Here is a 13,250-nt window from a genome sequence, read left to right on the forward strand (position 1 = left end):
TAAGTTTACAAGGAAATGGGGTCCAGAAGGCTTCACAGCTTGCCAGGCCCACAGAGAGCCAGGGATCTGACACCAGCCTGCTAGATCCCCGAATGCTTGTCGCCTCCCTGGCGCTCTCCTGTAGGTAGTGGGAATCCTGGTTTGGAAGCTTTGTGCCATGGCCTCCAGACTTCATGGTTAGCTCTTGACACCCATTCAAGTTGCCTGATTCTGCAGAAATTAACAGTGAATCATCCAGGAAGGGGCAGATCATTTATCTGGGTCTTGAGCTCTTTCTCTTGGCACTTCTAGCACACGGCCTCTTTCCTGGCATTGAGGTCTTTGATTAAGGCTGCAACAGGCTCCCCAGACTTGCAAGTTATGACAAGTGACATGGAAATGATGTGTTTTTGCCACGGGACATTGGGCGCACAATAGTTAAGCTGGGAGATGTCAGTAACCAGGAGACCACGGCCCACGGTGCACAGTGGGCATGGTGAAAGTGTGGCAAGCCACGTGGCTGCTGGAAGCGAGCACAGCGAGAGCAGGCAGCCTGCGGGCCTGAGCCCGGGGATTTTGAAGAGGAGGCCTACTCTTTCTGGGGTCCTAGAAAGAACTTTCGCTTTTAAGTTAGGATTCCATCCCTCTTCTGGCCTCTGCCTCACCTGGTTATTAGACTTAAAAACCATTAACATCAAAAAGTACTTAGGAGATAATGTTGTCCAACTCGTTGCAAGTTTCAGACTCTTGGAGGCAGAACTGAGGTCTTTCGACACCAGAAAGATTGGAGCGTAAGGGAAAAATGCCTGTCCGGTACGGCCGGTGGGCTTTCCCGCTTTGCAGATGTAGCTGAAGCTTGAAGAGTTAAGTGACTTGCCTGAAGTGGCACAGCGAGCTGTTGGTGGAACTGGGGTTTGTCTGACTTTAAATCCCTTATTATTTACAAGCCTAGAGCAGCGACTTAGACCTCCGAGCTCCCTGTGTCTGGGAGCTTCCTCCCAATTGCCAGGGCTGCCGAAAGTGGCTTATCTAATCCGCTCTGCCTCTCAGTGGGGTCCCCAAGTGATGGTGCTCATTCATACGTCATATCCTCCGGGACTGTGCACCCCAGGGCTCTCTGTGCGTCAATGCAAGCCCAACGAATTAGCAGAGGAAGCCTCAGCAAAGCAGGAATGGTGTTGTTATTCCAGCTGAGCCTGCAAAGTGGGGAGGGCGGTGAGGCAGGCTTGGATCCTGCTGAAGTGGTGGGCCTGGGAAGGAGGGGCCCAGGGACATGTCCCGGACTTCACTGTGATGTCTGGCTGAGGTGTGGACGTTCCTTGACACGAGCAGCTGCCAGTCTATCTGAAAAGCCGCCTGTGTTAACACTCTTTGCAGCCTGACAGTCCAGGGTGATTAATGAAAGATGCTGCTAGCACACTGCATTGAGATCCGATGTGTCCTCTCTGTGCTCAAGCAAGGCCCGTGTGTCAGCCAGCCGCCTCTTGCCAGGGAATGACAGGCATGGTGCTTGGCTTCCTTTCGTCAGCAGCACCAATAACATGGCCGCACGTGACTGGGCCACAGCTGGATGGTGTTACAGGTCGGCAGCCACCCCTCCTCCCTTCCCAGTCCCCCCCCTGCCGTTCCGCTCCCTGCCAAATCTGGGCCTGAGGGCAGCAAGTTGTCCTCTGTATTTCTGGCCTGTCTAGGCAGGTGACCACGTTGTGGCGGGGAGATCCTGAAATAGGAAATGAACAGGGCTGACCTCCAGTGGTTTGTGGTTTTCAATATTTAAGGCTCATTACAAATAAAGATTTTTAATTTGTGAATTATTTTTAATTTTTAATACATTATAACAATTTAATGTGCTTAATAAGTTTTAATTTTTAAAGGCTACTAAATTAAACTCCCCCTCCCTGTCGCTGCCTGGGAGAGCTGGATCTGACGGGTAGTCAGGGCGCACTTGCGTTCTACTTATCCATGGGAACAAAGTTTGGATGGTGTGTTATTCCAGCCCCATAGAGACGGGACTTGATCCTGTCTCCAGGGTCAAGTTCCTGGCGTGGAGACCAGTTCCTCATCGCCCCTGGAGTGTGGTGCGCGTGCTCCCCTCGGGGTCTCCCCAGGTGCCCACTGCTGGTCCAGAACCCAGCAGCAGGACCCTTAGGAGATGGTCAGGGGGCCTTCTCCCTGCCAGCCGTCTCCTCCCAGACTCCAAGATTTAAGTGGCTCAGCTCCACATCTCACTTTAAGTTCTGCCCCTGAAATTAAAAGACTACTTTTAAATTAAACTAAAGTTCTCTAATTTTTGGAAGACAATTGATAATAAGAGTTCCTGAACTCATTTTTAGTATAATCTAGAGAGAAATGCAGATGCATCTGAAGTTTCTAAATTCATTCCCCTTTTCCCTCTGTTTGAATGTCTGCGTGGTGTTGGTAATTGTGCAGTTTATGTCAATCATTTCGCCCAACTTCCCAGCCAATTCTTGCTGGACAGTATCTTTGTCTCAACTTGGGGGCTGCTATGGACTGTCAGCATTGAACAGACCATGAGCTAGGCCTTTCCCTTTGCAGATGGACTGACCAAGGCGCAGGGAAGCCCCATGGAGGAGCTAGTGGTGCCCTGTTTCCCACCCAGCCCCTCTGATGGCAGGGCCCTCTCCTTCCTCACCACCACCCTCAGGGAGCTGTGGGAGTAAAGGTTTAGGAAAGCCAGTGTAGTGCGCTCAGACAGTCCGGAGCCTGTAGAGGTAAGCCAGAGGGCCTGCGGCTTCCTGGAGGCCTGGAGATGGAACGATGTCGAATGAGCATGAAGGAGGGAACGGACGCCACGCTCTCATGCACAGGGAGCATAGATAAGAGCACGGAAGTGAGGTGGCTTAGAGATGCCTTGCAGTCCCAGCCTGGGTCTGTGGATAGACCTGCTGCATCCCAGTGAGGCCTGACAGAGTGTCGGGAATGCAGCAGGAACTGCTCCACGAGTATATACACATCTGTGTGAATCCTCACAGAGCAGCAGTAGGATTTGTTAGGGATCCAAGATGAGACTGGAAAACATCTCCGGACCCCATGTTACTTTGAAGCAGGTGAAACCCACACCAAAGTGGGATCAGGTCAAGGCTCATATTTAATAAGTGAATAAATGGGTTCATTCTTTGTTAAAGGAATCCTTGATTAGTTTGAAGAATCCTCTTTATTTTAGGCCCTCTTTTCTATTTTATTTTAACAAAAAAACATTTGGGGGCATGTAAGTCCCTGGAGGGAGCCTGGGGAAAACACGAAAGAGTTTGGTCCCATCCTAAGCTGTAAAATGCTCTCGCGTCTCAAGACCCTCTTGATAGGAAGCAGCCCGGCCCCTCTCACCTCCTCAGGTTCTGCCCTCCAGGGCCCCTGAGCTTTCCCTTCCTGAGCTCCTAAGTCACTTCTTGCTGTAAAAACACACTTAGAACAGTTGAAAGGCAGTGTAGAATTATTAAGTTCTTATTTAAATCTCATCTTGTTAAACCTTACTTATGAAGTTTTTCTTTTTCCTTTTCTTGACTAGATTTCAAGTTCTTTGAGGACAGAAAGCATGTCTTGAAAGCTATAATCCCTTTCATATAAGCTATCCCCGTTCCTGACAAATGCTGAAAGATGAGAACAAAACTGTCCGGCATTTTGGGGGGACCCCCGCAGGCAGTGGGCGTAGCAGTGTAGCAAGATCTGTCGCGTCTGCTTCAGCCCTGACGTTGCTCCAGTGGGCAGAGCAGCTCCTGAGCCCACGATCCCCTTGTTCTGTCTCCTCTCTCTTCTTTCCTCCATCCTTCTTCTTTGCTTAAAGTTCCTTTTATCAGCTAGTTAAGCATGGGTGCTGGGTACCGGGAATAGCACAAGCCAACAGCAGCCTAGTGGGTCCTGACTTTATTCTCTCTTCTCCCCTCCCTTCAGCAGTGTTTACCGAGCATCTATTTACTGAGCAGGAGCTCCTTGTGGGCCACCGCAGGAAAGCCGATGGGAGAGCACGCTATATTCCGTGCATCCTCCACAGCACTTTGGATCCTCTGCAGAGCTCTCGGCTTGCCAGATCTTTCAGAGACACTCCACTTCTGCACCGTGAGGCAGGCCAGGGGGAGCAGAAGGGTTCTCATGGGTCAGGGCAGCTGGACAACAGGTGGGGCAAAACCAGAGAGGTCAGAGCAGACCAGCAGCAGCAGCTGCCTGCCCTGTCCCGTGTCCCGGGCATGCCAGGCGGGGAGGCCAGGCAGGGGGCCTCCTAGCACATGGAATGGAAGAGGCTGCCTGCTCCCGAGGGGTGAGGACGGGCTCTCGTGGGCCCTGAGAAATCACAGCCACCTGCACCCCGTCCGCTGGAGCTGACTATTGCCGCAGGTGCTAGCGGCAGAAGGGAAAGCTGAGAGTCCATACGGTGATGCCTGGGAAGGGCTGAAGGTGGAGAGGGTGAGCAACACTGTCAGTAATGCAACTGCTCAGAATGGGAAAGGAGAGGCCTTCGCTTGGAGTGAGTGGCTCAGGACCTGGTGCTGCCACTGGTTAGACTGCGGACATGGGCGAGCTGTCAGCCTCCTGAGCCTTCGTCTCCGCATGGGCCCAGGGTGCCTGCTTCTGTCACCGTCACTGTCCGTAGCACAGTGTCTTACGACGGTTACAGATGTCTGTCTGTGTTTCCCCCCACCACAGACTGAACTCTTGATGGCTGGGGCTGCATCTTCTTCCTCTTTGACGGAGCGACCTTTCCCAGGTGGGGAGAACATTCTCTCCCACCGTCCTCTACTCTCTCACACTGGGTCAGTGTCTTGTGTCTTCTTCCCTCCACCCCATGTGCTCGGACACTGTGGGCAGGGCAGAGCCAGTGATGGGCCCAGTGGCCTCTTCCACCAGCGCCAGAACTTGCACTCTCGGTAAGGATGCTCAAAGCTGAGGTTCTCAGACTGGATGGGCCCCAGAATCACCAGGAGAACTTGTTTAAACACAGGTGCCTGGGTCCCAACGCCTGAGTATCCGGCTGAGGAGGGCGGGACCTGAGATCTGCGTTTCTAAGCAGTTCCCAGGTGATGCCACGCTGCTGGCCCAGGGTGAGAGCTGCTGCTAGCGGCTTTGTGGCCGTGCACCTGAATGTTCTTCTCAGGAGTGTGAACACATGCCCTTCCTCTCATAGAGAGTTTCTACCCAAACAGACTGGAGGCTCACGGGAATAGGAAATGAAATCCCCATGAACATACCGACATAGAAGGAGCCTGTGATAACGCAGAGCCCAGTAATGGCTTTCTATTTGAGGTTAGCCTCTGAATCTAAACCCAGCTGCTCCCAGTTACCAGCTCTGGGAATGGGACCAAAACATGTAACCTCTCAGGCTCTCCTCACCCGTACAGTGAGGATGACAACACATACTCGGCGGTGGGGATTGAATTAAATGTTGCTTCTGTGGTGTCTGGTGCATTTTAGGCATTTAACTATTGATTTGAGTTTGAACTTGATTGGAAAAAAGGTCCATCAGTGTGAATCTGTTTCTACACATATGGGGAAATGCTGCAGAGTAGAATTGGGAACTGGGGATTTAGCCAGATGAAGTCCATGGAAAGTTCTGGACAACATTCAGATCAATGTAGACGGGTTGTGGATATGGATGTGATTCTGGCTTTGTCTTGGACAGTCTCCTGGGCCACATCATCCGGGGGTTGGTGAGGAGTACTCAGCCTCATGTTCTACTTTGTACATTGCCAGCAGGTGACACGCATGGCTGAGTTTGGGGCGGGTGGGGTGGCCTGTCAGGAGGGCCGACCCCATCGCCTCACTCAGGGATGGCCGTAGGGAGGGCAGTGGTGCCGAGTGCCAGATTTTACAGATGCTTGTGACAGTATGTAAATGCCTCTCGTTGTCCATGCCATGACCAGCTCTTCAGCCTTGGGGAAATTATTTATCCTTTCTACCCGTGTTCTTCTCTGCTAGGAAAGGGAAACTAAGAGTGTGATTGTCAGGATCCAGTGAGATACTACCTACTAACTCCTCAGACAGCGCCTAGCACATGGTGAGCGCTCAGCGACTGTGGGCTTTACTGTTTATTAAGAAACTGCCATGTTCTAGGCCCACTGCAGTGGCCACCCATCTATCCCCCAGACACAGGACTGCTTTAGGTACAGGGGACCAGGGTGGACAGGACAGCCTACTCAGTGTTTTCTAGTGCCATTTCCAAAATACACGAGGCGCTGAAATGGAGATGGGCTCATCAGAGGGAGGCTGCTCAGCTGGTAAACAGGTCAGCGGGGATTTAAATCCAGACCCAAAGGGCTCCTTCTGGCCTCCAGTGCAGCCCCTCTATAGTGCCCTCCCTGCCTCCATTATCATCAAACACTGATAATTACAATTTGCATGGAGAATGAATACACTGGTTTAATAGTTACTGAAGTAAGATAGGAGACCCAAATAGGTAGTTTTTAGACATTTGAATTTGATTTATATATCTCAAATACTAATTTATATTCACATAATACTTTCATCATAAAATATGCAGTGGTACAGAGATTTGTATGTATATGGGAATTTTTTTTTTTTAATTTGGGTTTATAAATGGTTTGGAACAGGTTGCAGAAACATCGTCTGTTGCTCTTTTTAATATATCTTGAGCATGCTGTGACACATCCTGAAATAATTTGCTTTGGAAGAAAGCACTGCTCTCTCTTTTTTTTTCCAAATGTAACTGTAAATATTACTTTGATGTATGTAATTGCTGCAGCCATCTCCATCTGAGGGAAGGCTTCTTACTCTTCCATCTCCCATTTCTTGCTATTGTCAAGAAATAAGAAAAACTGACTTAAAATGCATTATTCAAATATATTTAATGTAAACATTGAGGAAGTCTGAGAACAGCCACAACTTTTCCTTTGCTTAATGTGGTCTTGAAAATATTTCAAGTATTCTGTTTTACAGGCATTCATTCACTCTGCTGAGGGGAAATATTTCTTCAAGCAAATCTTAGGAGCCCAAGAGCGCTGTTTGTGCCTGGCACATAGTAGGATCTGAATAAATGTTTGGTGATTGACTAGAGTTGAAGTACATTGGGATTCAAGGATTGGTGTAACACACAGAGACCCTTGGATGCCCCTGGACATGGAGATTCCTCCAGCAGGGAGTTCTGGCTGGGCTCACGGGAGCCCCCAACCCCTCTGAGCCATCTGGGTGTTGCCCAGAATCTGACTGCTGGTCAGGGGCAGAGCAGGATTTGACTTCACCATTGGGGTCTTGCCACCTTTGCATCAAGTCAGCCACCATTTTGACTTTTATCGCTTGGCTGTGAGCCCTTGAAGATAAGATGTTGTCTTTCATCTTTGCTTTTCAGTAGCCTATGCAAGTCTTACTGCCACAAGTGCTCAGTAAACGTTTTGCTCAATTGAAGGGTGAAGGAAAGAAACCATATAGGCATGTGGCTCCTCTAGTCTCCTTGCTGTGAGGCCTGGTGATGGACTCATGACCTGATCCATCCATAATGCACCATTTACATCACTCACCAGTGGCCAGCTGAAGCCTGGAAGCTTCCTTCTCTTTGGCTGTGTCTTGGGCTGTTTAGAGACCTGGGAGGGTGGGAGAAACCACCTTGGTCTGAAATGCTGTGAACACCTAAGGGCTTCTCGTGTAAACTCGAAGGTCCCTGAGAGCAATATAATTCTATCACATTAACCTTGTATGTGTGTGTGTATTTGGGTGTGTGTGTGTGTATGTGTGATGGTCAGCTTATTTGCTACAGAATCAAAATTTTCACTCCTCTATTAATAAACAAATAAATATTCTGACCTATTTTTCGGCAGAGTAAAGTTCTGGAATTTCAAATCACTGGATCCATCTTTTGTCGTCCTTCTATTGCCCCTGGGATGAAAGAAAATAGTTATGGTCAGGAAATAGCAAGAAGCTAGGGGAAAAAAATTAATTAAGTGCATTCATTCATAGAAACAGCCATCCAGATTTAAGTAGTTAACATCTCACACATAATTCCAAATCTCTCTTTGCATTTCCATTGGGGTTTAAAAAAAATTTGTATTTAAATTAATTCAGTTACTTTAAACATTTTTTTAAATAAAAGGGCTTTGTTTTACAAGGGGCGGTAGCATGGGGTGCAAGAAGCACCCTGGTCAGGCTGAGCATGAGGGCATTTCCCACATCAGCAGGGTCACTGTGGGGTCCTCCTCAAGCACCACGGGTCTCCCTGATGTCGCTCTTGTGACCTGAAGGGCTTCATACCTTTGCCACATGACTGACAGGAGGCTGTCAAACAAGGACAGTGTGCATGGGCCAAGGAAGTTCTAGATGCTTCCTATGTTACTTGAATTTGACCCCAAGCTAGCAGATATCATCAGGCATAGGGAGGCTGATTATTTGGCAATCTCAGCTTGGATTCAAATGATATTTATTGAACTCCTATATAATTTTGACACTTTGCATGGGATTTTCAATGAAGAGGTTAAATTATTTTAATTGAGTTAATTTGTTCAAATTCAGTAAGGCATTTGCTATCATAAACCATCACTCTTATGCATCCCTAGTTCATTTAACTAGCCAAGTTTGATGTGCTCCCTTTCTCCTGCAGGCACTTTGGGACCTTTATCAGACATTCACAGGTGCTCTGCCCTTGTCCCCGGCAGCTGCCTTGTTAGCTGGCCTGACCTCATTGTTCCCCTGGTTCTCTGCACTCGAGGTGAACTTACTTCTTCTTGGTCCGTGGACTTTCTCCACGCCCTCCCCCAGGGCTCCTCTAGGAATGGGTCCCTGTGCCCAGTACCCTCTGTCCTCCTTCTCCATCACTCCAGCTCATGCTTCTGAGCTCAGCTCGAGAGTCACTTCCTCAGAGGAGCCTTCCCCCGCCCCCGGGACTGGCTTCTTCCAGCACTTCTCCGAGCTGTAATTTTCCTTTCGTTTTGACCTGTAGCGTCCATTCACGTGTGACCAGCCAGCTAAGCTACCATCTCTGTGAGGGCAGAGATCGGCAGGGCTCTGTACCCCCAGGGCCCAGGTCGGTGCCTGGCCCAGAGTCGGCCCTTGGTGGACATGTGTGGCTGTACACACGAAAGACGGGCCCCAGCAGATGTTCGAGGATCGCTTAGGACTCTCTCCCTCCAGGGCTGTGTGTGAGCCTCTAGACTGCAAAGGGGTGAATACAGAATTCAGTGCGTTGATTGCATGTATTTTGTCACCGTGTAGCTAGATCATGTGGAAAGTTGATGGTGTGACTTCATTATTTCATTAATTCTCATTATTTTATGATTTTAAGATGACTTAATTATTGTATTATTTCATATGTTGCATTAGTTCCTTGTTCTTTGTTTATTCAGGTAAAGCTTAATTCATAAATCTATATCTGTACTCTGACTTCTAAGTTCTAGACATGGACATCTATTTTCTGGACCTTTCTAATTATTCTTCTGCTGCAGACCCAGGCCTTTTTCCTAGCAAGCGGCTCTACTGTTCACTTAGTTTCCAAACCAGCGGCCCAGGCTGTGCCCGTGAGTCTCATCTTTTCTCACCCTCATCGCTGTCATTGGTGAGTCTGTGACCAGGTCCTAACAATCCAGCCCCTGAACGTCTCATTCTGCCCCGTTCCCTTCACTCCCAGAAGCTATGCCCCGTCGTACTTCTGCTCCTTTTCTCTCCAGGCTGGCAAGCCTCCACCCCTAACTGCTTTCCTGGACTTCTGGGCTCCAATCCACCCAACTGCAGCAAAAAAGAACTTTCTAGTTAGTAAAATGTTCTCAATCTCCTATGTGCTTGCCAGTCGTCACCATTTCTCCATTTCTGCCGGACAAAATGCCAACTATTTGCCAAGGCAGCCTGGATTCCTGCCCCGTGGCCGTGAATGCCATGTGTGTTGCTGCTCCTCGTTTCCTGCCACCCTCTCCCTCTGCCCAGCCCCCACACTGTGCCCTCTCTGGGGCATGTATTTATGTGTTCCCAGGTCATTGATCAGCTTATTCTAGGACTATGATCAGCTTATCAGACCTCTGGCTCTGGCAAAATACCTTCCATTCTTTAAGATCTGGTTTAAATATTTGCTCCCCATGAATTCTTCTGTGCTGCTTCCTCTTTGAGTCCCCTTAAGACTCCTGGTATGTCTCTGCTTTAACACTGATGCATTTGTTCATGAATCCATTCATTCATTAACTCAACAAATAGGTATCAGATCTATTGCGTACCAGGCTGAATGGTGGGCAATGGGATACAGTGGTTAAAGAAGGCAGAGGAAGCCTGCCTCATGAATCCCTATTGTCATTGGAGACACAGACCATGAAGAAGGGAATGAACAGTCTTACTTTACCACACCGCCATGCATATGCTGTTCATGAAGCATGTTGTCCTAGAGCAGGGGCCTCTCAGGAACAGGGGCATATCCTGGGATTATTTCTCTTCCAGCACACTGGCTAACTGACCTCAGGTGTGACCTCAGGAATGTTTGTGAGATACAAACAGATTCATTGATAATAAATAGATAAGTGGCCTGCCCACTTACACACAGTAACGAACCATGCGTTTAATTGAGTAGAGCCCTTTGGGCTGCTCTGACGTGAGGGCGGTTCCGACCTGTCCCTGCCCTGAGAAGGAGGTCTCAGTTTGCTCATTCCTCTGGGATAGGGGAGAATTTCTGTGCCCCAATAGCCCATGTATAAATGGCTTTAACCAGTCCAGTTTTAAGAGAATGGGAAGGATTCTGGGAATTTCTTCAGCCTCACTCCAGCTGGCTTAGGAGCCCAACATCCTCCAGCTGCCTCTGACTCTTCCAGAGAATCTGCTTTGGCCTTTTGACTTTAAGAAGCGTTGGACTCAGGCCCTCTTTCTGTGTCGTGTCTACAGCATCCCCAGTAGTAAAAGGGCAGGCATCGTTCTCAGCTCCAGGCTACAGGGGAGGAAACAGGCTGAAGGCAGAGGCGATCCGGTTAGAGTGACCAGGCTGGCGAACAGCCGGGCCAGCGCCCGAGCCAGGTCTCCCAGCCCCGGCCGGGTGCCTATCAAGTGCACTGCATGGGCAGCCAGAACACGGGACTGCCAGAAGCTCAGAGCCAGGCTGCCCCCCAACCCAAAAGCAACTGAGGAAGGACCAGGAGAGAGAATGGGGAGGGGAGGGGGGATGGGGGAGGGGCTGTTCTTCCCACGATGGATTATTAAGGAAAACAGTAACAAGGCTGGCAAGTAAATGGCCATCAACTTGGACAGTAAGGAGTTCAAGTCCATTTGTTTTTAAAATACATAAAAAGAGGAGCGAACTTTAGAAGGATTAGAAATTGAAGAGGCTCTCTCCTTGCTTCCTGCTCCCTCCAGCTGTGAGTTCTGCTTGCTAATTACAAGGAAAACCAGAATGTCCAGCCCCCCAGTTTTCCTCCTCACCGGGTCTCTCTGCTTTAAATCTTTCCTTGGGTTTCCAACTTGTAGAGATACATTTTTAAAAAAATGTACAATGGTGAAAGAATTAGAAAGTCTCAGTCTATGGCAGAAAATATTATTAAAGAATGTTAATTATAATAGGTCAAACTTGTTTGCTTTGCATTACATTGAGGTCCGACTTTGGGAGGAGACGTGCAATGTTCCCAAGTTGGCCGTTGCGTCTGTGATCCTGGGGATGACAGTCCTGTTTAACCACAGTAGTGCAAATAGGTACGCATCACCTTTATAAGGACTCAAACATTTGGAACCAGCTGTCCTTCTTGTAGGCCACTCTGCCTGTCCCACCCATGCAGTAAAATAAATCAAACCAACATTCTTCAATTGCTGTTCTATGACTTGTCACTGACCCTGGTCAAGCGCTTGCCAGCGAAGCAACACGGGCTAATTTATTCCACGGAGAACTCGGCACATCCCGGGGAAGTGGGAGGTTTTAAAGGCTTGTGGAAACTGAGGCAAAAGGGTCATGGGTGAGCCAGTTAATTGTTCTTGCAATCATCTCACATTCTGCCACAAACGTGCAGGGTGCATCACTCTGCACGATCCGGCTTCTCTCTTTACCATCCTCCCAGAACTTCAGGTCCAGCATCTCCTGGCCGTCTTTGGTTTCCCCCTCCTCCTGTGCACCTCCCTCCTTCGTGATCAGTCAACAAAACCCACCTAGGCCTCCTGCACACGTTTGCTTGCTTCCTCCTGTTTCCATGGGCCCTTTGAATCTGCCTCCTCCTGACGCCCATTACTTTACACGAACAGCTAACAGAAGTCAGTCTGTACCTCAATGTATACTAACTGTAGGGGGTTGAAGGGCGTCTGCCAAAAGTTCAGTCCATCTGGAATCTGTGAATGTGATTTTATTTGGGAGAAGGTTCTTGTAAACGCAATTATGCTAAGGATCTTCTTCCCTGATGAGGGTGGGCCTTAAAGCCAACCAGAGGCCCTCTTAGAAGAGAAGGAGAGAGACAGATGACAGGGTGAGTTGGGGGGTGGAGAGGAAAGCAAGGCAACCTATTCTGAGAACTAAAGACACCTGCTCCAGGCTCTCCTAGTTATTCTTCTCAAATTTCTCCCCTTTGCTGTACTCCCAGCTACACTCAGCACAGAAGAAGCATTGCTATTTCTTTTGTTGTGAAACTACACTGTCCTTAATGAACTTTCAGATCAAGTTCCGCTTTTTCCAGAAGCTTCTTATTCTGCACACTCAGAGTGAACTTGTGGACTCCTGAGAAATCACACAAATGGCTCTTAGGCCATAATTCTTTTTTCAGGGCTTGTACAGCAGGACTGGTGACTCCAAAATCATGAATAATAATGTGTAACACTGTAATTATAGTGATAATAATAACAGCTTAAAACTTATGTAAGATTTACAACTTACTGGGCACTGTTTGCCATTTCACACATACTAATCCATCAAATCCTCACAATAGGTCTGTCAGGCTGGCCCTGGTCAATCCCCAGCCTTGTTGGAAGTCCTGTTGGATTTCTTCCCCTTGTGTTCAGCGAAGGCTCTGACTGCCCTGGGCAGAGGAAGAGGTTGGGCGGTGCTCTGAGCTGGTGTGATGGCCCCTCAGAGCTGTCCCAAGTTGTGGTGGGAGCGCTGAGCCTTCACACCCCTGGTGAACCAGTCAGTGGAAGTGGGCCGTCCTGGGTGAGGCAACTCCGCTCCACCAGTGCAATTCCTAAGGGAGGCTGAGGGGGCCCTGCGTGGGGAGGGACTCACAAAGTCTAGTACAGGGTCACACTGGGTTCTGACTTTTTAGCAGGTCTGAGGTCCCACAGTCAAAATGAGCCTTGGATATATTTTTAATTCAGAGGAGAATGGAAAGCAGACAGAAGAATGGGGCCAGAGGCAGTGATCCTCCCCTGGGAAGTTG

At 48.9% G+C, this 13,250-nt stretch overlaps 1 protein-coding gene across 1 annotated transcript in view; it reads right to left on the minus strand.

Annotated features, from left to right (window-relative positions):
- Positions 1 to 13,250, minus strand: part of CLNK (cytokine dependent hematopoietic cell linker) — a 178,527-nt gene that overhangs the window by 68,824 nt on the left and 96,453 nt on the right. The window contains exon 3 of the mRNA XM_036921105.2: positions 7,747 to 7,818. Within this exon, the coding sequence (XP_036777000.2) occupies positions 7,747 to 7,818 (72 nt within the window). The remainder of the gene's footprint in view (positions 1 to 7,746; positions 7,819 to 13,250) is intronic.

Source organism: Manis pentadactyla, chromosome 5, assembly GCF_030020395.1.
Source record: "Manis pentadactyla isolate mManPen7 chromosome 5, mManPen7.hap1, whole genome shotgun sequence".
Lineage (NCBI taxonomy): Eukaryota > Metazoa > Chordata > Mammalia > Pholidota > Manidae > Manis > Manis pentadactyla.